Source organism: Furipterus horrens, unplaced genomic scaffold, assembly GCF_987537825.1.
Source record: "Furipterus horrens unplaced genomic scaffold, mFurHor1.1.pri manual_scaffold_1, whole genome shotgun sequence".
NCBI classification, from domain to species: Eukaryota; Metazoa; Chordata; class Mammalia; order Chiroptera; family Furipteridae; genus Furipterus; species Furipterus horrens.
The window spans coordinates 210518244-210541905 of NW_028327171.1; the positions used below are offsets into that span (position 1 = coordinate 210518244).

General features: G+C 41.4%; 1 protein-coding gene across 1 annotated transcript in view; it reads left to right on the plus strand.

Moving 5' to 3' along the window:
• The first annotated feature begins 20640 nt into the window (after positions 1-20640).
• The window catches only part of COL4A3 (collagen type IV alpha 3 chain), a 70848-nt gene continuing 67826 nt past the window's right edge, over positions 20641-23662 (plus strand). The window contains exons 1-3 of the mRNA XM_090288430.1: positions 20641-20730; positions 20838-20894; positions 22619-22708. Of these exons, the coding sequence (XP_090144556.1) occupies positions 20641-20730; positions 20838-20894; positions 22619-22708 (237 nt within the window). The remainder of the gene's footprint in view (positions 20731-20837; positions 20895-22618; positions 22709-23662) is intronic.

Here is a 23662-nt window from a genome sequence, read left to right on the forward strand (position 1 = left end):
ATGCAGGGTCCACGGTGCATGGAGTGACGGAAGAGCAGTGATGAAAAACTAGATTCATTTGTCTCCTTGGGTCGCCTTTTAAAACATACATGAAAAGCATGGAAACGCTCAGTTATATGAGGCCTGTCCGGGAGGTATCCAGCCACGTAATATAAAAACTAGAGATGTTTATCAAAGAAGACACAAGAAACATTGTACCTAGGACAATGATGTCTCAGTTCCTCTCAAAGTAGGCACCTTGGGACCTCACACAGTTCTCCCAGTTGCCATCAGCTGCCCTGTCGTATTTCCTTGAATTTCATCGATGGTCTGAAATCTCTTCTCTTTCAAAGGTGATTTTAGTTTTGGGAAAAGCCAGAAGTCACAGGTAACCAAATCTGGGCTGTCGTGTGGCTGAACCATCTGGGTGATTTGATGTTTCACCAAAAAACTCTGCATGAGACGTGACACATGAGTGGGCACGATGTTGTGATGAAGCTGCCTGTCACCAGGTGCCCATAGATGTGACCCTCTGAATTACCCAAATAGTTCCCCCAGAGGAACGTTCAAGCTTCACACAAAATTTGATGCAGTTCATTGCTCTACTCGCTCAGTCATTTTGAATGTGACGGCCACACAGTACACATGCTCACTCAGTGGCCTCTACTGCCCTCACTGACTAGTACAGTGAAGTCATCACTGTTCACAGGTGCACATTCCAGTCCATTTTCCTTGGCTGACAGATTACATTCAATGCCACGCAAACCATTCTTGTTATATTAACAATGGCTGGATTTTTCCAGCCAGATCTCGTATTTCAAATAAGAAATAGAAGTTTTTAGGCAGAAATGTAGATTTGGTTGCTGTAAAAAAAATTGTATAATATTTTCATACATTATCTTGAAATTTAGAGGACTAATATATTTTATTTCATAGTTTCAAACAACCTTATCCATATATTAAAGCTAAAACCTAATTAAAAAATCTTATTGTTCCAGTCTGTTAGCCTCTGCAGTAGCACGGCATTATAGTGCTCCCCTCTAACATGAGAGAATTTGTTTTCAGTGCCTTAGGAGGTACAATGTTTCTATATAACCCAGAGCCACAAAATGGATCCTTTATATTAGAAATGACTTTTATAGTCATATAATCCCAGAGATATGTACCTTTTCTTGAGAATATTATTTATAGCTGAAAAATTGGCAATTAAAAGTAAAAATAACATGGAAGCAAATAAATTACTTCAAAAATATGTATCAGTGATAGTACTGCCCCGTCTCATAATGACTGAAACTCAGGCACATCTACAATGAAACACAACACATTTTTTCTTGAAATTTTATTAGATTCAAAATGCCCTCTTAAGAGTTTCAGGAGCTTTAAATATTATTAAGATACAGTCTCCACTTTCAAGGAACTTGCCTTTGATTGAATAGAACTAAGACAAGGGTCCATGTAACTAAATAAAATAGCAAGATGCCAATTTTCATAAGAGAAGTGTCTTGGCGAGTCAACTCGTATATCTTGGGAGATCAGGAGCAGCTCAGCTGGGTTCAGGGCGGATGTTCTCACCTTGAGCTCTCCGTGGAAATTGTGTGGACAGCTTTACAAAGTACAGATGACTTATTGAGTTCAGCCTCCAGGCCCTCTCATTCCATTGGTGTGTAGCTAGGACTTCCGAGGGTTTTAAGAGTCCCCAGGTAACGCTCCTGTGCAATCCATTAGAGTTTGGTTCTGAAGGAGGAGTAAGGTTTTGGTAGACCTGGTTGAGGACGAGGAAGAGAACCAACAAGGCAGCAAACGTGAGTGATTGAGAGAATAGGACGAGGAGAAGCAGTTGACTAGGTTCTCCTACCCAAAGTGTGCCCTGTGGGACTCGCACTGTGGGTTTCACCTGGGCACTTGTTAGAAATGCAGGCTCTTGGGCCCCAGCCAAGACCGACTGAATCACAATCTGCGTTGTAACAAGTTCCCCACCCCTCAGTCATTTGTACGCACATGGAGATTCGACAAGCTCAGGCTCGACCACAGGGTACAATAATGATGACAATCACTGACACTTACGCACCAGTGTGCAATCTTCACTATCAGCGCAGCTAAGCCTCATACCAACTCATAAGGAAGTATTGTTTATCATCACTCGGTTTTCCCAAAGAAGAAACTGAAGCTCCGGAAGTTTGGGTAGTTTGCTCCACTAGAGAGTAGTGGAGCAGGGATTCAAACCCCAAACTCCTAACTCCAAAGCTCTTACACCACATTTTGTCACCACCTCTGTGGCTTGAAGAGGGTCCAGAGGACAGAAGGAGGAGGAGGACTTTTAGATATTTCCAAAGGGAAGCCTTAGTCCTGAGCTCGGCAGAGCAGGCCTGGGAAAGGGCAAGGACCCCATCCCAGATCCCAGAGGTGAAAGGTTGTACACCTAACCTTGTCCCCTCTTGTCAGCTCTTGCCCAGGTTCCTAAATTAAAAGAACTTGGTGCCTTAGAGGGAAAGTTCTAGGCAAGCATCAAAAAAGATAATAACTTCATACAAATGGAATAATGCCTAGGCACCCACGCTTAAAAACCAAGCACACACTGAAAGGACATGCAGTTTAATATAACATAAAAGTAAACATGTCTTCCAACTATCTCTCTCTCTTCACTGCTTATTAACTTTCCCACCTCTTGCATCCTCTCTCTGGCATTGGCACATGTATATGGAAGTTACCTAAGCCGAGTTCTAGAGAGAGGAACAAGAAGCGCACACACGTACAACAAAAGAAATAAGGGACAGGCAGGAAGCGAAAGGTCCTGGTACTGAGTCAAATATGTCTAACACATTAAACTATGTTTGACCTAAAGTTCTCATTCAATCATTTTTCTTTAACAGTGAGAGAAGGAAGAGGAGGGAAGAGAGTAGGAGTTGAGGAATTCCCAAGGGAAAGAGCAGAAGGAGACCATTCAAAGAACACTTTGAGGACCTCATTTTTGGCCTAAACCAGCTGTTTTTGAACAAGACAAAACATGGCTGGAGGAAAAGCCATTCTGCCAACCGTGCTTGTTTGTTTAGGAATAAATATATGTAGGGTATAAATATAATGAAAGAGAGGAAGTAATCAACATAAAATTCCAGATTGCGTTTGGTGACGGGGAGAGAGCGGGAAGGGAACATAGCTATGGTAGATCACCCTGGAGTTTCAAATGCACTGGAAATGCTCTTTTTCAAGGTGGCCACGCAAATGCACATGTGCCTTGATGCTTATTTTGTTCTGTTTACGCTGTGCATATATAATATGAACATTCATTTATACGTATGTTACACCTGGTAATGTGCGACAGCTTTGCAGTGCTTATCAGATACCTGCAAGGAGACTCTGGAACCTTTGTGGTAATCCTGCAACAGTGGTTAACATCATTTACATTTGGTTCAGGGATGTCTCAAAGGTAATCAGATTCATAGATAACACTTACACAGCTTTTATTGGGTGCCTGGCACTGTACCGAGCACTTTACTTTTATAGTAACTCATCAGATCTTTGCAACCCTTTGAGAATTTAGTATTATTTTCCCCAATTTACAGACAAGTAAACTGAGGCAAAAGAGATTAGGGAACTTGCCTACCATTTTAGATACACAGCACAATCCATCAGGCGTTTGGGGGTTGTTCTGGACAAATCCACATAAAAAAGATGACAAACAAAGCCAGGGTAGAAGTCAGTCACCAGCACAATGCTAATTTCTGTCCCACACTGGGGCACTTGGAAGGTTATCTGAGGATAAGCCTGGGAGATTCCCCAAGGGTACATGGTCTGGGCTGTGTCCAACTGCGTCTGATTTTGAACTCAGCGTCAATGGAAGCTCACTGTACGCATTTGCTGTGACGTGTTTTTCTTCACTTTACGTGTGTTAAGTCACCCTTGTTAATTATAGAGCTGTAGTTTCTTCATTTCAGTGCTCTCTAAGATCCCATTCTATGAATGCAACAGAATTTATTTTTTCACTCTACTTTGAAGTACAAGTGAGAAGTTTTAGTTCTTACTGTTACAAATCAAGCTGCTGTGAACATGTTTGTACACCTGTCCCGGTGGGAATGTCAGGGTCTCTGTAGGGAACATACCAGATGTGGAATTGCTGCGGGGTGGGAAATGCTACCTCCATGTAGGAAACGAGCTCACAGCCTCTTCCCGAGGGATCGGAGGGTTTGTGTGTCTCCTCATGGTCACCCACATTTGGTGCTGCCAGGCTTAATTATTGTCCATCTGGGACCCACTTTTAATTTTTGCCAAAATGATATGTGAAAAGTCATACCTGAGTTAGGACTAAAATTGCAGTTTTTCTGAGCACCGATGGTGTTGAACATGTTGGCCCCTGTTAATGGACTGTTTGTGTTCCCTCTTCTAGGACATGACTGGTCATAACTAATGTCCATCGTCTTGTCCTTTACTTTTTGATTCCTAAGAAACTCCTTCTTTGTTGATTACATGTGTTGCACATGTCACATCACAGTTCATGACTTTTCTCTTCATATTTTTATGGCCTCTTGAGAAACACAATTTTTTCATTTGACTACGGTAGAATTGATCCATCTTTTCATTTATAATCTATACTTTTGCACCTTGTTTAAGATATTTTCTCCTACCCCAAGGTCAGAAAAATACACTCTTAAATTTTCTTCTGAAAGTTTTAAAATGTTGTCTTTCTCATTTGCTCTCTTAGTCCATTTGGCACCGATCTCTGTAAGGTATGAGTTGGAGAAGCTGTGCATTATTTTCTCTATGGATGACCAATGGACTCAGAAGCATTTATTGACCAGTCAATTTTTTCCCCAGGGATGTGCAGTGCTGACTGTCACTTATAATGTTTCCCTATGTGTCAGGTCTATTTCTAGGTTCTCTGTGGTGTTCCATTAGTCTGTTCGTCTATCTCTACACCAACACCATATGTCTTGAAATCTAGAAAGCCATGTTTCCTCCCTGGTTCTTTCCTTTGGATCTGTATTGGCTATGAAGGGGCCTATTTAACTTCCGTATATATTTTCAAGTGACACCTCTCACTTTTTGTGGCTCTTGGTCATCCCCAATGCATACTGCTCTTGTCTTACTGCTGAAAGAACATTATCAGCTCTCACTCAGGGGTCTCTGATGTCAGGCCATAGTGTGGGGTGAACACCCACGATTTGTAGGTCCCTGGTGAAAGCAGTTGAGAGGTTGCAGAGTCAAGAACAACATTGCCCTTATGTGTCCGGAGGCTATAAACCTATTTAAAGTAAAACTCGAGACCATTGCACTAGAGATGGTTCTCAACTCAATCAGAATAGCCTTGCCCATTTATAAACAAACCTGCTTTGGTCAAACTTTTTGTTTTGACATTTAGAAATTTGTAAACACCATAATTACTTCCTTTCATCCTGGCCCAGCTGTCTTCCTCCAAAGCAAATCAAGGCCACAGGGTTATTCTCTGGGTGCTGTTAGGATGTCTTGAATAGCTACAGTGTAGCACAAACACAAACTAAAATTAAATTAAAGAGACCCTATATGCTATAAGAATATGGAGACCCAGAGAGGGTCCTTCAACAGCCCAACGTCACACAGTCTGGAGAACCACTCAAGTCTTCTTGCTGTCCTTCTACTATATCCCGAAGGTTAGCAAACTTTTTCTGAAGAGCCAGAAAGTAAATACTTCAGGCTTTGTGGGTCAAGAGGCAATGTCTTCAACAATTTGAACAACTCTCCTTCGGGAAGGGCCGACGGTGTCTTTACATCTAAAGATACAAAAAAACATTCTTAGCTCAAGAGCCATACCAAAGAGGCAGTGGACCGGATCTGCCCTCCAGCGGTACTTCTGTCCCTGCTCTGAGCCACACCTGAGAGATGGAAGTGCTTGTTTCTGCCTCTGTGTGCTAAGATGCATGTGACAATAAAATTAGAGCCATGACATCACAAAGAATCTGATCTTATTGTAGAAGCAACAACAGATGTTTCTAGAAAGAAACTAACTCTATAGCATCTATATAGTTTGAGAATCAATTCTGAAGAAGGTTCAAGTAAATTGGAGTCTGGTTCATTTTTAACTTTCATCTAGTGAGAAATCTGTATGCCTCTGGGACTCTTAGGTAGCAAACCACAAAATCAGGAGTGACTGATGTGAAAATTCTTTATAATCTAGTAAAATACAATGCTGGGGTATTATAATCCCTCAAATATGCACCCTGGAAAAGCAGGGTTATTGAAAATGTACTTAATATATAATTAATACTTTTTCTCTTGTCTAAAAATGAAAAGGTTGTTGTGTTGAGTTATTCTTAGAGCATCTTCAAACTCAAGTATTTAAAAACTCTGAACATACCAGCATGCCATTAATATTTCCAATGTTGTATTAGAGAAGTCTTCCATGATAGGGATTTTGTTATAAGTGTCTTCTTCAATTTAGACATATGTTGTTTGTCTCTTACACATTTGAAAGGAAGTTACGTTTTCATGACAGCTTAGCATCATAATCATGTCTCTGTTTCTTGCTCTATAGTTGTGTCTTTTTTCATTTTTTATTCCTTAAGCCAGAGCCTATAAAAACACTTCAGAGTCCCAATGCAATCTCTGGGCATTCAACTGGCTTCCCATTCTTCAAATACCTGTTCATTGTGAATTATAGGCACTGGCTGTGTAAAGTAACAAGCATTTCAAAGATTTGTGTGTGGAGAACTTGAGACTCAGTCGAGTCCTTTGAAATATGGTCACGGGTATTATTAGCTCCCTTCTCATTTATTTAGTGTCCCATATTCTGAAGAGCCTTCTTATAAATTCGTAGAGCTCTATAGTCCGGGTGTCTGCTTTAAGAACTTTCTTATCACATCCTTACCTAAGGGCTACTCCACAAAATGAAAAGTGTACCTAAGAATATTTGTTTTCAGACTGATTCATTCTTGAATGTCTGAAACTTACATTAGAATTTTGATCTATTTAATTGGCTTAGAATGTAGGATTGAAATGAGAAAGTAACATGAACCTAATCTAAAACATAGACTTTTCTTAGCAATAAATTTTTATTTTTCGCTTTTGTGTATAGGTATACAGCACAATGTTCCATCATCATCATCATCATTTCCCTTTATTTAAAAAAATGGAAATTGTTCTTATGTTTCCCTGATTATGAAGTAATATGAATGCAAAAATTTTAAAACAGCTTAAGAAAGTAACATGTTAAATATGAAAGACACCATAATCTCACTCCCAGAGGTAAACATTTTTAACAATTCTATGTATATACTTTCAGAATTTCTATGCATATAAATAAATGTTTTATGGACAAATATGATAACACTGTTTAGAGAGTTTTTTCTTCACTGAATGTCATATTTTCTCTCCCAGGTGATACATATGTCAGTCTTGATAGACCAGAGCATATGTAAGCAACCCCTTATGAAATCACATTTGTTTGTGGTCAGATTTATACTCTCTCAGTTTTTCTTAGCATCATGTGGACAGGTATATGTTTCATGACTTTGGATTGCAATGGCAGATGTTTGTATTACTCTTTTTCTTTGTATTTTTTCCATTACCACTGATCCCCCTTATACCTCCCTCCCCACCACAATCATCACAGACCCATGAGTCCTTTTTCCTTTTGGCTTGATCCCTCTACCCACTAACCCACCCCCAGAGCTGTCAGCCTGCTCTTTATCTATGAGTCCCTCTATTTTGTTTATTAGTTGCATTTATTCAGTAGATCCCACATCTGAGTGAAATCATATGGTACTTGTCTTTCTGACTGGCTTACTTCACTGAGCATAGTGTTCTACAGGTCCATCCATGCTATTATAAAGGGTACAATTTTCTTCTTTTTTTAATGGCCAAGTAGTAGTACATTTGTATTTCTCTTGATACTGAAATGTTAATTATGAGAAAACAAATAAGAGGGTGTCTCCATGCGACAGCAAGGGTAAACCTTGAGGACATTGTGCTAAATGAAATAAGCCAGTTACAAAAGACACACAGTGTCTGAGTTCACTGATATGGGATGTGCAGAGACAGCAGATTCGTAAAGACAGGAGGAGTGGTGGTTGCCGGAAATAGGGAGGAGGGGGAGATGAGGAACTGCTGTCTAATGGGCCCAAAGTTTCAGTTTTGCAAGATGAAAAGAATTCAGGGTGACTGGTATGGAATTGCACACTTAAAAATGGTGAAGATGGTAAATTTTATGTTCTGTATATTTTACCACAACTAGAAGTTTTTTTAAATAAGAGGGTGTTTAGGGTATGACTTTATATTTTATTGTAACATTTACTTATGAGTTATATAAACACTCCCCCATAACTTGCAGCCTCAATCATCTAGAAGATAATCAAAAACTAGGACAAGGCTACAAAGCTCCTGAAATTTGACTGAAGTTGAGACTTTCAGACCTTACCCAGAGTCTCTATTCTGCATGTACAAGAAATTCTACCACATTTCAGTTACCTAATTTCTTAATCAATAGCATATATGAAACATGCGATCGATGTTTCACATATGGGAAGAGGTACAGACAGCTATGGGCAGAAAACCAACAGTAGAAAGAAGGAACAGTAAATGCCAAAAACTAAAAAGCCTCCTTCAGAGACAAAGCATATTTAACAATTAAAATCATATACCATCCTGAAATCGAATGCTACAGATGCAAATATCTCTGTACAAGCAGTAGCATCACTCACCAAATATTTCTTAATCATCAGTTATGTGCCAAGAATCCATCAGGGCACAAAAGTGTTAACAGTGACAGCAACAGTGTTTAGAAAGGGAGGATTATGTCACTTACAATCTATTTACCAAGGCCGAGGAGCATGTAATATAATGACAGATGAGCCATGTGTGAGGACTTTTAAGCTTAAACTTCAGTTATTTAGAAATTGAACTTCGTAGAACATTTCATGTTTCCCAACCACCCTGGGGTCCGAATGGGACTCCTTTCGGTCGCCGTGTATAGTGTGGTGACTTCTATCGGCCTTGTTGGCATCAACCACTTCGCTCCTTTCCTGAGCAAGCAGTGTGTCAGGTGCTCTCACCAAGCCACAGGTGTGTACATTCTGAAGGTCTATTTGCTAGTTTTAAACATTTGTAATGTTTTGTCTTGAGTTTAACCACAATGCTTTCTTGGCTATGGCCATGTTTTACTTGGGTATTTGTGCCAATAGCCAATTAATAGATTTGAGCTACTGAAAAATCTGACATGAGACAGAAAAAAAGATATCTGGTGCATCATCCTTACATGATGGTTAAGTTGGGGGGTTTTCTCCACTTTTGCAGGGAAGCTGTAAATGGTGGGAATTATCAGTGTGTCATCAAGCAGTTTAATTATGATGCAAAGATTCAGAAATGAAATCTGTGGTTTTAGCAACTGAGTTCAAAGGTAGAGGTAATGGTGGGGAAAAAAAAATGTGCTCACATGGAATTCTGATCCCCATGGTCTCTGATGAGACCTAAGTATTTTTCTCTGGAGATGAAGTGGTAGGATGTGGAAGCCTGAAAGTTAAACATTATTTGGGGCATTACTGGCTTTGCTTGTTCCATGGCGCAGACTGTTTCTGCAAACAAGACCATGCTTGCCGGAGGGCCGAGGAGGCTCCGGGCACCGTCGTATTAGCCACATTCACCATTAAAATACACGTGCGAACTCCCAGAGTTCGCCTTTTCAAACACCTGAATTTGATGGAATAGCAACCTTGTGTAGTGACTGTAGCCCAGCCCACAACACGGCTGCCGTCATTAGCCCTGACTGCCAGCCTTGTTAAAGGACTGTTACAGGCCTGTGTGTGTCTCTGTGTGCGTGTGCATGCATGGGAACCTGCTAGAATAGCTGGATCCCCTTTTGAGATGTCTAAGTGCAATCACACACTGGAAGAGTTTTCATGTAAAAACATGGCATTTTTTATTAGGGTATGATAGTGATTACATCTCCGTCTTAAGAAAACTGATGTAAATGTGCTTTTGTTGTTCTTTCTGTAGCTTCTTCTAAAGCTAACAGTGAAGCAACAGGTGACCTAGGTGCCTGCCCTGTTGATCCGAGCTGACTAATCAAACTCTTATTTAGCAACAACTAAAAGATGTGTTTAACGTAAAGAGAAAAGCAAAGCAAATACTAGCAAAGTGTGCAAATTTAATGATCTCGGGGAGCTCCGAAAGATGCTTAAACTTTAGAGCCAAATTTCAATGGCTTTGCATTCTGAATTAGGTGGTTTCTGCCCACTTGTAATTTTTATTCTAAAAGACAGACTTCATTTTAAAAAAAATCCATTTCATATACCCTTTTGTGTTCTTACAAAACTGATATCACAATTGAGCAGACTTTCTCATCTTTTGATCGAGAATAAAATAGCACAGGTTGAAACCTCTGTCCTCCGAGCCATTATTTGTGACCCAATCCCCTTTGCTTTTGCCACTTACTCTGCCCTCTGGCTCACGTATTTATTCTTTTCTTCATGTCCTTCCTATTTATCATAACTCACTCTGCCAGCTCGTGGATTTTTCCCCCCAGTGCCAGTGCTAAGGCCTCTGGTTAATTCACCTGTGACTTTCACATTTATCTGCTCCTGAGATTGTGTTTACTTGGCACTAGTCCCCTGGATGAGAAGAAAAACTCAGTCACTCATCAAAATGCCTAAAATATGCAAATGTTTGTTTTTCCAGAGACACAGCTTACACTTTCTGAATTATTTTTGAATGACATCTCCCTCCAGCTGTCATCATTGTATGTGTGTGCTTATCTCTCTGTAATCTGTTTTCAGTGCTGAAGCATCGTATTGTACCTGACACTTGTCCAGATTCATTTTTAACCTTTTGTTACTTTCAAAATAGCCATATATCTTGCATGGTTATATAAATTACACGTACCACCAACTCGATGCATTTAGCACCATGTAATCTATCTTTTCATACGGTTGACATTTATTGGGCATCTACTTTTCATAATTGGAGCCCCTATGCTACCTGGGAGTATCCTGTCCTTCGAGGCTTAAAACGACTTGAAATTCTTTGAATGCCATCTCCAATCCGTGGGAAGTCCAAATTCTGCTCGCGATTTCTGCCAGTGCCCTGGTGCCTGTATTTTCTTGGTGACTTCTCCTTCTGATTTCCTGTACTTGCTGAAGACTGAATCACACCAACATTTCAGTTTCCACAAGTCCTCTTCCCTGCATGGACCAGCACAGGACAGAGTGCAGCTGTGGAATTTCCCCAGAATAAGGCAGTTTGAGAGAACAGGTTTAACCGAAACTTCAGACAACACCAGGGGCAGCCACTGCATTGGGGAAGTGCTCTTTCCTACCCTGAGTGATAAATGAAGGGGTCTTTATTCTATTACTCTTGATATCTTTCCATGTGTATGGACCCCCGCCCCGAAGGTCCATTAAGTCATGTGACACAGCGAAGGAAACAGTCTCCCCCTGAGAGAACGACACCCCCCCCCTCCATGTTACCAGGAACATAAAGACGAGTAAAATGTGGCTTCCTATTAGAAGCCCTGGCAGCTGGCAGAGAACATTGCATGGAAACAAATATCACAATGCAATTTGATATGTGTTAGGAGAACACCTGTGCATGAAACAGATGCTAAAGCAACTCACCAGGCAGGACTGAGAACAGGGCTCTTCCAGAAAGAGGAGACCTTTGCGTGGCACCAAGATGGGCAGGGCTTAGCCACGCTGAGTAAGAGGAATGAGCAGCGGGCATTCAGGCCACAGAAGGGCCATGTGGAAAAGCACAGGAATGTGAACGAGAGCCCGGGGTGACCAGCGGCCTCTGAGGCTGGGTAAGTAGTGGGGACCAGAATACAGAAAACCCCTCACATCATGCCGATGAGTCTAGACTTAACGCTGCTGGTCACAGGGAATGAACAAATGATTTTAATCAGAAAAGGGACCCAATGGGGAATTTATTTTACAGGTGATAATCCCAACCATCCTCTATTTTTAAAAGTCAATTTTGTTTTTTTATTTCATAAGCACCACAGAGCTTAGTATAATAATTTTTTAGATAAATCTTAGTTCCCACTTGAATGCTTGACACGTGAAGGAGATTCTCCATTTCCTGAGCTCCTTGGTTCGAATGCAGATCCCAGGCCCTCAGACCAACTGTCTGGAGATGGACTCCTGGAAAAAGTAAGATTCCGAGGGGTTGCAGGTAGTTAATAGATACTAAACATTGGGAACCTAAATTTCTATTGGAATGCCGTGAAACTAAAAAAGGAGATTTTTTTTCCTAATCACAATTTGATTTGAGCCAGTGTTATCAAAGAAGTGTGTTAATCATAACAAATGCAACAAAAGCATCCCAGACACTTATTTCATACATTCTACAAGTCATGTTCAGGGACTCTGATTGCCTTCCCATCCTTCACAGAGAGCTAGAGTCCCGATTTACTGGCCGATGTCCAGGCCCTATCAGAGTTCATGGGGCAGCATCTACTCCCCTCCACCTTCTAGGGAGAAAATAATTTCTTCCTGGTGGCCAGCTACAGCCAGGAACGGAGCGAGAGCCCCATTCAGCCATAAATATTATTCTTCTCCAACGTATTGCCCCTGAGACAAAACCTCTCCGAACTGTGGTCAGCTCATCTGCCCGAGGGAAAATCAGAAGTTCCAGGCTCCACATAAAATCTGGACCAACCTCGAAATCACTGGAAAACAGATGACCCCTAAGCCCTCCTGCGGTCTTTGCATTCTCTGATTTATGACCACAGAGGAGCACGTAGCCAAGGGGAGTTCGGGCTGCCTCCGGGCTTTACCTTCGGCTGCAAAGAATTGTCAGCCTAAGGTTTTTTTTTCATCAACTGTCTGAATAGTTTTCCTTTAAAATTTTCCTATGTTTATTCTTACTGTACTTTTTTTCTACCAGGAAGACCACACTAAATTGGTAGTTTTCCAAATGGGAGGAAAACATCACTTCAGATGAACTTAGTTTGAGAAAATAATAAATTGTAGGGATTTAAATGTAAAGTAACAGGAAATTTTCAGCCTTTGAGATGAACTTCCTTTTTTATTGTTCTAAGTGAACTTTATTTTTTTTATATGTTTATTGACTTTACGGAGAGAGGAGGGGGAGTGAGAGAGAAAGAGAGAGAGAATCAATGTTAGAGAGAAACATCTATTGATTGCCTCCCATACAAACCCCAAATGGGATCAAACCAGCAACCTAGGTATGTGCCCTGACTGGGAATCGAACCACCAACCTTTTGGTTTATAGGAGGATGCTCCAACCAACTGAGCTACCCAGCCAGGGCTGAATTTTACTTTTAGTTATTCACTTTTAGTGAAGTAAAATAGAGTAAGAAATAAAAATAAAGTACTAGGAAGTACTACAAAGTAATAATAAAATATAAAAATACTAAAAAATAAAATAAAATACTTGCACTGTTAAAGACAAAGCCCCTCTCCAAGTTTCATTCTCTCAACTTCCCCTCCACAGAGGCAACCACTTTCAACTCCTATAGCTATTTTGTCTATTATTGATCATATTTCTGAAAAGCAGGTCAATAAAGGTATTTCCCAAGTTGCCAATTTCACACTATCGATAGACTTGCAGTTTGGTCAGTGAGGACTTTTCCATGACTCACCTCCCTCCTTTTTCTCAAACCTTCCCGATCTGCTCATGTCCTAACTTTGGGTTGAATCCTTAGTGTATGATTATGGGAAGTTATTCACTGCTGAGCCCCACTTCTTATGCTCGTAGAGTTTCTTGGATAAACTTTTGTTTTTCCTGAAGTTTTAAATTCTCTACTGTCACACCCATCACACAATTTTCTTGTTTGCTTGGTGTCCTCAGAGGCAGCCACCACGCTGTGGCTCCAATCAAGGTCAGCTGTCCCATGTCCTCCTGAGACAGTCCTCCCAAGTTAGAGCTGCTCTTGGATGTCACGTCCTTCCCTTTCTTGGCCTGATTGTCTTTTTGGTGGAGCACATCCTGCAGTAGTTCTCTGTGAATGGGTGCCTGAAAGTAATGTCTTTGGGTCATTACATATCTGAAAATGTCTGTGTTTCCTCAAACTTACTCTGTCAGCTGCTGAGTGTAAAGTCTAGGTTGAAGGTACATTTCCCTCAGTATTCAAAGAGAAAACTGTGCAGTCACAGGTCACTGAGCCGACAGTGGTGGCCCAGACAGGATGGGGTGGCCCAGACAGGACGGTGGCAGAAGAGAGGGCTAGTCGTGGACAGTTCAGCATATGAAAAATGTAAGAAGAGTGTAGAGAATGTTTATGAAGCAAAAGCTAATTGTTTCCATTTTAAAGGAGCATCTTGTGCTTTGTAAACATTTACTTGCTTCTTTTATTAATGCTTTTTTTTTTTTCTTGTACAATAATGATGATAGCAGATGATAGATTCCCTGGGGGCTGCTGGATGGGAGGGTAGGTTTGTTTGTGTTTGGAGGTGACCATTGCCTTATACAGCAAAATATAAGTAAGGCAATTCTCTGCTGGCCTCTCTCTCTCTTTTTTTTTTTTTAACTTTCCTGCTCTTTGGAGTTCAAAATATTAGGGCTTTTTGGATTAGATGATCTTCTGGATTCTTACAATTCCCAAGTTGCCTGCTCTGGACCCTGCCCATCACAACTTTGGACTAAATTGTGTTGGGAAGAGGAAGTAGGTAAAGGGAGAGTAGGAAGGAAAGAGAAATCCTGTTAGCCATTCAAGGCGGAAGGCTGTCTCTTGCTGAGCTCAGAGCTGATCTCTTCTTTAACCCTTTGAGTGCCAATGTTGCTGTGAGTGACGCTGACAAATTTTCCCAAAAGTGCCAGCATCGCTCCCAGCGACTCTTTTTTTTTTGATGGCTGTAAATGTAAATAACAATGGAATAATTCCTATTTTATGTTTTGTTCTCTTTTTTTTGTACCTCGGGTTATATATTGATATAATTTTTTCTCATGTTGATCCAAATTTTGAATTAAGCATAGCACCCAAAGGGTTAATTACTATCTTAATTTTTAAAATGTAACTTCTATGTCACCACAGAAAAAAATATAATCAAGATAACTTGCATCAGGAGTCCACAAGATTTTTCTGTAAAGGGTCTGATGGTAACTATCCTTTAGCCTTTGTGGGCCAGGAGGCAAAATCAAGGGTACTATGGACATCCTATAGAAGAAGAAAGGGAAAAAAAATCCCCCCACATTTTTAGTGATGAAATATAAGACTTTATTTATAAGCCCTGACATTCAAAGTTCATGTAATTTTCAAAACCTTTTAGGACAAAAATAAATAAAAAAGAGCCTGGAGTTCATGATTACAGATAGAAATACCGCTCACTGTGTTACAGAAGATGGGCAAAACTTCCTTAATGTACTGCTCATGCCCACATGTTGCCGAGACCTCTGATTGCTGCGTTCTTTGTCAACACCAGTCATCTGTATGCTTGCTGTCATCCAGAAAATCAAAAACGGGGGGGGAGGGGGGGCTGGTTTAGATATCTAGCCGGGTGATGTCTCCCTGGACAGGAATTAAAAGATAGGAAGTACCAGTGGCAGGGAGATTCCTGTGACATGCAAGTGTGGTGACAGCAGCTGAGGGCGGGGAATAAGGGCCCACCGAGAAATCAGCGCCTGGGTGGCCCCCTCCAGTACTGCAGGGCGTGTTGCCAAGGCTCGTGGGCGGTGGCTTAAGGCGGACATGGGTGGAAGGGCCCTGCAAGGCGCAGCCCGTGGAGTCCGTCTGGCGCAGCTGCCCGCACTTGGTCAGCTCTTTTTTTTTCACCCACAAAAACTTTCACCTCCGGCTATTGGCTGGGCAGACGGTCAATAATTATATTGCAAAATCAACAGACTTGCTCAGTAGAGTGTTAACCAGCTTTGAATGTTGCCAACTTCCCCTTATGCTAACCCCAGCCGGGCTGGGCTGGGCTGGGCCGGGCTGGGCTGCGCATGGGGGAGGGGAGAGTGGACAGAGGGCAGGAGAATGCTCTTAGGGAGGCTGATCTGGGAGCAGAAAGAAGAAGTATCCAAAATTATTTGGAAATTATTTCCTGGCCTATTAATGAACAGTAACACATGTGGGTGCATAATTAGGTCTTTTATTAGATTTAGGAATAAAAAGACAATTGTTTCCTGCCTGCCAGTGTTACAAAGAATTGTGAGACAGCTCCTCCGCGCAGCCTAGTAAACAGAATACACCCTCTGCTCACGAGCAGTTAAGTAGCAATATAAAGTTAATAAGTTAGTAATAGCCCACATTGTCGGCAGCCCCCAGGAACAGCTGTAGGGGAGGAAAGAGTTTTCCTCCACCCGCTAAGGGTCCCTGGCTGGCCTGAAAATGATAATGACAAAGTCAGATGAAGAGGAGAAAATTCACACACATGTTATGAACCGTTTATATGTGCGTGGGAGCCTTCACAAGAGAATGAAGACCCAAAGAAGCAGCCAGAGCAGGAAGCTTTGAGACTTTTTGGACAAAGAAACAATAAATTCGTGAAAAACTGGCAAGACGGGGCGGGGGGGGGGGGGGGGGTGTTGGACCAGGGATAGTAACTAGGAAGATAAGGGGGCGTTTAACAAGGTTTGTTGGCTAAGCATCTGTCTCCAGTAAAAGGAGAATTTATTTCCTGCCTTTAGGCAGAAAAGGAGGACCCTTTTCTTCACTTACCACTTCTCCATTGCCTCCAGCTCAAAGTAATTTTTATGTCATGCGGGCATATTTTGGGGTCACTTGATCCGGCTTCCTTCACAGCCCTCAGTAAGCACCCTACGGACTTGTCTAAGTACTTTACCAGTGTTAACACACTGACCTGGTTTTACAGATGTGGAAACTGAGGCACTACAGGTCACTTACAGTCACCCAGGTGACTTGGCAGAGCTGGATTTAGGCCCAGAAAGTCTGCCCTTAGCCTCTCTGCTGTACTGCCCTGGGACGGAAGGCAGTGCAGGTGGTACACGGGCCGTCCATGAGCACAGCAGGGGCTGGAAGAGAGAAAAGTGCAGGGGACAGCTGAGAAGCAGTCCCAGAAGCGCCTGCTGCCTTTGGAAATACAGCGGTCCCTCTCTGTATCGCGGTTCACTTATCGCAGCCTCACTGCATCGCGGGATTTTTTTAAATATTATGTTTAATTAGTTATCGTGGATTTTCCGCTCTATCATGGCATTGTGCAGTACGGTATATGTATGTTGTTAGTTATGTAGGTTTAAGAGTGTAGAATATGTTTAAGAACATAAATAGTGTTTATAAAAGTGTGGAAAAGGTTAATAAGGGACTGGGAACGGTTTATAAGTGTGGGAAGGGTTTATAAAGCCTTAAAATATATATAAATACTAAAATAAATGTAAGGTTCCTACTTTGTGGATTTTCACCTATCGCGGGGGATCTAGAACGTAATACCCATGATAAGTGAGGGAATACTGTACATTTGTTTGGCACTTTTCATTTATAAGTATCACGTACCATTGGGGTCTCAAACCAACATTTTATTAAGCAAATAAATTGTGTGTGTGCTCCTGTACCCATAATATTTGGTTAATTGACTAATATAGTTAATGTACTATTAATATTTGCAGTTAATGCATTTGTAGTTCAACCAAACTACTCCTCAGTCTCACCATCGACCTGAGACTCGGGAGCAGTTCTCTGTCACTAGACAACCGGCCTCAGGAGGGTGTGTCTGGGAAGGCCATGGCTAGTTCGGCCTGACTAAAGAAAGGATAGGACAGTGGCATGTATGTCCTTAGTCATAGGATGTTGCAAAAGAGAGAGAGAGAGAGAGAGAAAGAGGGGGTCCCCCATTGACCAAGTCATGTACTCAACACGGGGCCCTCACTCTGCAGACCCCGTGACAGCGCCTCAGACCCTCCTCACAAAGCCACCGCAAGACGGAGCTTAACATCCTTCTTTACAGATGAGGCAACTCGGGAGGGTGAAGTAATTTGTCCAAAGCTCTAGTTAGTAGCTGGGGACCTGGGAATAGAGCCTACCTAGGCCTGGCCTAAAGCAGGTGATTTCTGGATTTCTGCACTTTTTAAAATTCTTGACTGTCAAAGTTTCTTTTGCATTGTGAGGTCATCATAAAGGAAAATGAATGTGATTGTTAAAAGAATGATTTTCACAAGTTTAACTGTTTAATATGCAGAAAGTGCTAATAAAACAACACCTAACCTTGGGTCACTTCCTGATGTATTAATGGTCCGCGGGGGAGAAAGGCCATAAAACATTATTAAGAGCTTTTTGTTCACAACAAATGATTTCTTACTTCATGATAGTATAAGGAAATGAACAGGTACTTTATTGTTTGAAGAGGAGAAGTCATAAAAATGTTGCTTAAGAAATATCCATTAGTTAGGCCTTCTTAGTGGCATTTGGCCATACTGGTTTTTAATGGATTCAGCACTTGAATAGTAATTAATGGGCTCTATTTCCTTAATATACTCATGGTGTTTCAAAAACGGGTCTAAAAAAGTGGATCAAAATTAATGAAAATAAAAATGTGCCCACTGTATCTTTTGGCTAAATGATCTATTTGAGTTATTGAATTATTAAAACACATTTGTAAGTTTAAATTTTTACTTTAGGAAAACAGCCTAATTCAGGGAAATGAGTGTCTTAAGTCTGTAAGCGGTCCGTGGAGGTGTATAGGAAGGGGGACCAGATCTGGTTTGGTGGAATTTAGCAATCGCTTATTTGCTCAAGATATAATTGAAAGATTTCTAGTAGTACGTAGTGAACATGACTTTCACTCCAAAAAATAAGGTGTCCTCTCTGCACTGTCTCAGGAATTAGAGAATTGCCAGTTTGCTTCCCCCACCTGTGGTCCAAAGATGCTCAGAATCCAGGTGTTGAGGGGTATCTGGGGTGCTCACTATCCATTTGAAAACACAGTGGCTCACCACTGCCATGGGAACTTCAGTGCCAGGTCCTCGCCCAGGCCAAGCTTCCTGGCCTGGTGTCTGGTCACCGTGGGCGCAAGGTCAGACTTGCCGAGGCCTAGCTGCCTCCTCCAGATCCTGTGTGGGAGCAGCAAGACTGGTCCCTCCAGTCTCGGGACAACCCTCAACAGGTCCTCACACTTTCAGAAACAAAAGCCAGGGACAGTCTTACCTTCCAGAAGCTTTTGTTTTCAATCAGTGAAAAAAGCATCCTGAAGGGAAGAGCACACACGTCTGACTCCCTTGTTGCAAGGAGAGGAGTGAAGGGGTCACAGACAAAAACCAGACATGCAGATGAGTCTCTTGGGTGATCTAGTGTTCAGAAAATGTCAGCGCACGAGCTCCGTGCTACAGACTGGATGTTGGGTGCCAGTGCAGAGCAATGCCATCAGAATCATCCAGGGATCCGTTAAAGCAGATTGCTGGGTGGGGCCAACGATTTCCATTGCTGACCCATTTCTGGCTGGTGCTGATGCTGCTGCTCTGGAGGTCCAAGCTTGGAGGCCTGCTGACTGCTTTGGTAGATATTAGCATACTCGTATACTCGATTAGTACATTATTTTAGTGGATCTTCAGTATACTTAACTATGTGATTGAACATTACAGTTTAAAAACCTAGAAAGACAAGATTAAAAGAATTAAGTCAGACATGACTTAATGACCCCAAGCATCCCCAAGGGAGGAAAACTGGGAAAATTTGGTCTTCTAAAAAATACCAAATATCCAAAACTTAAGGAAAATACAGGCTTTTCAAATCACTTGCTCTTCATTCATATAAGTTGTGATGTGTGTTAATGTGGTGAGTATCAATGATGAGTGTCTGAAATTACTATGCACTCCCGTTTTTGAATGATAGCATAGTCCACCGCTATAGGCTCAGGAAATGTGTTCAATTAAACATATTTTTGTTTGTGTTTTTTAATTCTGGTTGTACAAATAATGTCCCCATTTGGGGGACTATATGAGGTGATTTCTTTTTATTTTTCCTATCAGCCAGCACTTGGCCTATCCTTGCCCAGCCTCTGCTCTCAACTAATGTACTTTTTTTTTGGGGGGGGGGGCGTGGATATGGGAGGAAGAGAACTGATTTTTAGTTAATATTAAGCCAAAGAAGAAAGATAAATATATAATCATAGAATGTGTGTCAAAACAAATTTTAAATTTACTATATTAAACTGTTTTTCTTTTTGTTCCTTTGCTGGCAGAGAACACTTTGCATTTAAAAAATTTTTTTTATTGATTGATTTCTTTTGAGAGGGAGAGATGGATTTGTTGTTCCACTTATTTGTGCATTTATTGGTTGATTCTTGCATGTGCCCTGACCGGGGACCGAACCTGTAACCTTGGTGTATCGGGATGATGCTCTAACCTACTGGGCTACCTGGCCAGGGCTAGAGAACATTTTGAAAATTTGTCTTCATCAGAGTTGGCATGTGCCTGACCAGATAGCTAGGTAAGAGCTGCCAAGCTCACAGTTCAATTGTTTGTTAATAAGAAAGAACACTTTGGTATTAACATGAGTGAATTAGTTTGTTCTTTTTAAAGACACATCATGGGTATTGACCATCTTTCCTCAGTCTTGAATTATTTCAAGAAGAGAAAACCTTAGCATCATCACCTATAGAAGATACACAGATACATATGCGTCCACTATGCTGAACTTGTGACATTTGCCAACGTCGGACCACATTCCACCTACAGCCATGGCAATTTCATACGGGTCAACTATAGAAGGTTACAAATTAAAAAGGACAGCTGACGTTTTTCCATAAATAAATTTCTTAAAATTCTTAAATACAATATGGATGAAGTACACCCATGCGACGGTTGTTCTGTACGCAACAGCTTCTCCCTCGCCTACCCTATTTCTATTCATACATTGCCACAAGCATCACATGGCTGCTACTGGTTAGCGTTCACAGCCCCGAGAACGGAAACTAGGTTTGCTTTGCCCAGGCAGTCGGGACTTACCAAGCTGTTTTGACACAAAACCCTTTCTCTTTCCCTCTTCCTAGGGCTGTGTCTGCAAGGACAAAGGCCAGTGCTTCTGTGATGGGACCAAAGGGGAGAAGGTAAAAAATAAAATCTTAATTCTTCCCTTAATTCTGCTTCTTTTCTCTATGGAGCTCATCCAGGAAGTCCCACTCTTCTTTCATTAAGAGCAGAAAGAGCAGCAGTATGTTATTACATTTCCCAAATCCAATGGTATAGTAATTGTCTGTAAACATTAACCTAAAAAATAAAAATAAATAAAAAATAAAAGGCCTTCCGGGAAGCTTCAGGTGGCCTGTGTAAATACTGGCAGTTATTTTAACTCTCTTGGCCTGTAAAGAAAAAAAAAACACGTTAGCGAAAAAAAAAGTTTGTGTATATTCTATTTACAATGTTGCACAACACGAGGACATAACTGAAAATAACTTGATTCACTCACTTGGATATAAACCTGGAAACCCGCAAATTTTGTCCTGCAGTGTTGATGCAGGCGCGCCCCCTGGCGGGCAGTCCTGTAGCAGCGCTCTAACTGAGGTGAAATTTTAGCAGAGGCTAGTTAGTATAGCTCCTTGGCACATTTCAAGAAGAAAAAAAAAGGACTGCCTTGAAATCTTGTTAATTTGCTCCATTAACTTGCAATTTGTGATAATTAAGACAGGGGCAGAACTGAAGTTTTGTCTTTGTTTACATAATCTTTTCCTCAGATACACTAATGATATGCTTAACAACATTGAAAGGTGACTAGTTAATATTTTTAAAAGGAAGTATTTTAAGCTCTTTAGATAAATCCTTTACATGCATTTATATGCTAATTATAACTGTGATTGTTATATTTATTTTAAATTATTCTAAAATTCATGTGTAGTTTGATTTAGGGTTTTTTTCCAGAAGCTATTAATATAGTGCATTCAGATCATGCAAGAAACATCACTGAATCCCTACTATGTGCAAGATGCTATTCTAGGATGTGTAAAAGTACTTGACTATTGAGAGGAGTCTAGAAAACTCTTATTTCTCTTTTTGTTTGGTGTAAGTACTCTGACTTCCTCTCTCACGCTCATAAAGTTTAATTTGCCAATTGTATAATTAAATTGACTGAATTAAGTGGTGGCCTTTACTGTTAAAGAGCAATTTTCAATTCCAGGATCCATGTCCATGGGAAAAGTCTTTGTGGGCAGAACCCTGTCATTCTTCGGGCCTCAATTACTTCCACTCGCTCATTACTAGGGGCTTTCCCCTCATATCATCTGACCCTTTCTAAAAATCTATTTAGCTCACACTGGCTATTTATGCCACCCTTGATATCTCTCCTGCATCTCCTACACAAATATCGGACTGAGTTACTAATTCCTGAGTAATCAAGAAAGAACTAAGACCCACAGCCTGCGTGTTGTTCTTTTCAATCTGCAGGGCAATTAAGCACACTCCCAGACGCATTCCTGCGCCTTAGCCTCACTCTCTCCACCTCCCCATAAACACACTCCACTGACCTAGAATTCTCTAACTGCGTTTCCCTCCAGTCTTGATGTTTTCCTTTCGTCCCTGATCTGTAGAGTTCTGCCATTTAGGGAAGTTATTACAGATCAAGGACCAGCACCTCCCAGCCTGCAGACAAATGCTAAGAGCTGGCAGCTTTTCAGTTATTGTTACACTCGCTGCTGAGGGCTAATTTTGTCTACATCTAAGAGGAAAAAATAGGCAAAATGTTATCAAGTCGTAAAGAAAACGCACAGAGGTGAAGGCTGTGTATGCGGTTGAATAGTTTCTGTTCTGTATGTTTCTTGTCTTGCTTTGGTTTTAATAGGGGGAGAAAGGTTTTCCCGGACCTCCTGGGCATCCTGGCCAGAAGGGATTCCCAGGTCCCGAAGGCGCGCCTGGACCACAGGGACCCAAGGTACGTCACCCTGTAAGGTCGAGGAATCCTCAGTCCACCTAACTTCTTTATGCCTGCCCCTGGGCTGCTGAGGACATGAGAGAGTGTCACCTCTGAGCCAACTGGAGGGTGCTATGGCAAATCCCTTTCGCCATCACAAATGTACCCTATTACAAGGCCATTGCAAAGGATGGTAATAATCTTCAAGTGCCCTATTCTGCTTTTTCCTCCTCCCTAATTTACATAGCTGCTACACCTGCATTGGCCCACCTTCTTTTCTTCTTCAAGAAAGGATTTCTTTTCACCTTCCTTTCAGGACCAACCCCCCCACCGGTATCCTGCTCACTGGGATTATAAGATTAACCTTGTTCCAAGAATATGTCCTTTGTCTTGAGACGTTCTAACTTTCGTTTTGATGTTGACTTCCCTCTCTTGGTCCTAAACATACCAACATTTCCCCCATATCAATATAAAACCTCCTCTAGACCTTTCGGGTCCTATAACCGAAGACAGGGTCCTTGCCCTGGTTTTCCTTTATCTATCAAACATCTTAAAAAATAGTTGAACATGCCGACTATGGTTCATTTCCTATTCACTCCTACAGAGATCAACCGCCAACTTCAAGTGGCCAGTGCCAGTGGGCACTTTGCTTGTCTTTATCAGACCTGAACCCTCTGCTTTGTGTCAGCGATCACAGAGTACATCACTCTTCTCCTTGGAACCCAGTCTGTTTCTGGAATCCCTCATTTTCTGACTCTCTTCTTGTTTCCCTTCCTGTCCTTGAGTTCCTCTTTCTTAACTGATCCCTTCAACATCAGGGACTCTAAGCTTCTGACTAGAGCCTACTGCCCTTCACACTCATCCCACATTTTTATTCTAAAGTCTGTGATGCCACAAAGGGCTTTGTTTAAATCAATGCCCTGGAGCCTTTGCTAAAGAGCTCAGAACCACTCGATCCTCCCATGGCTCTTTCCT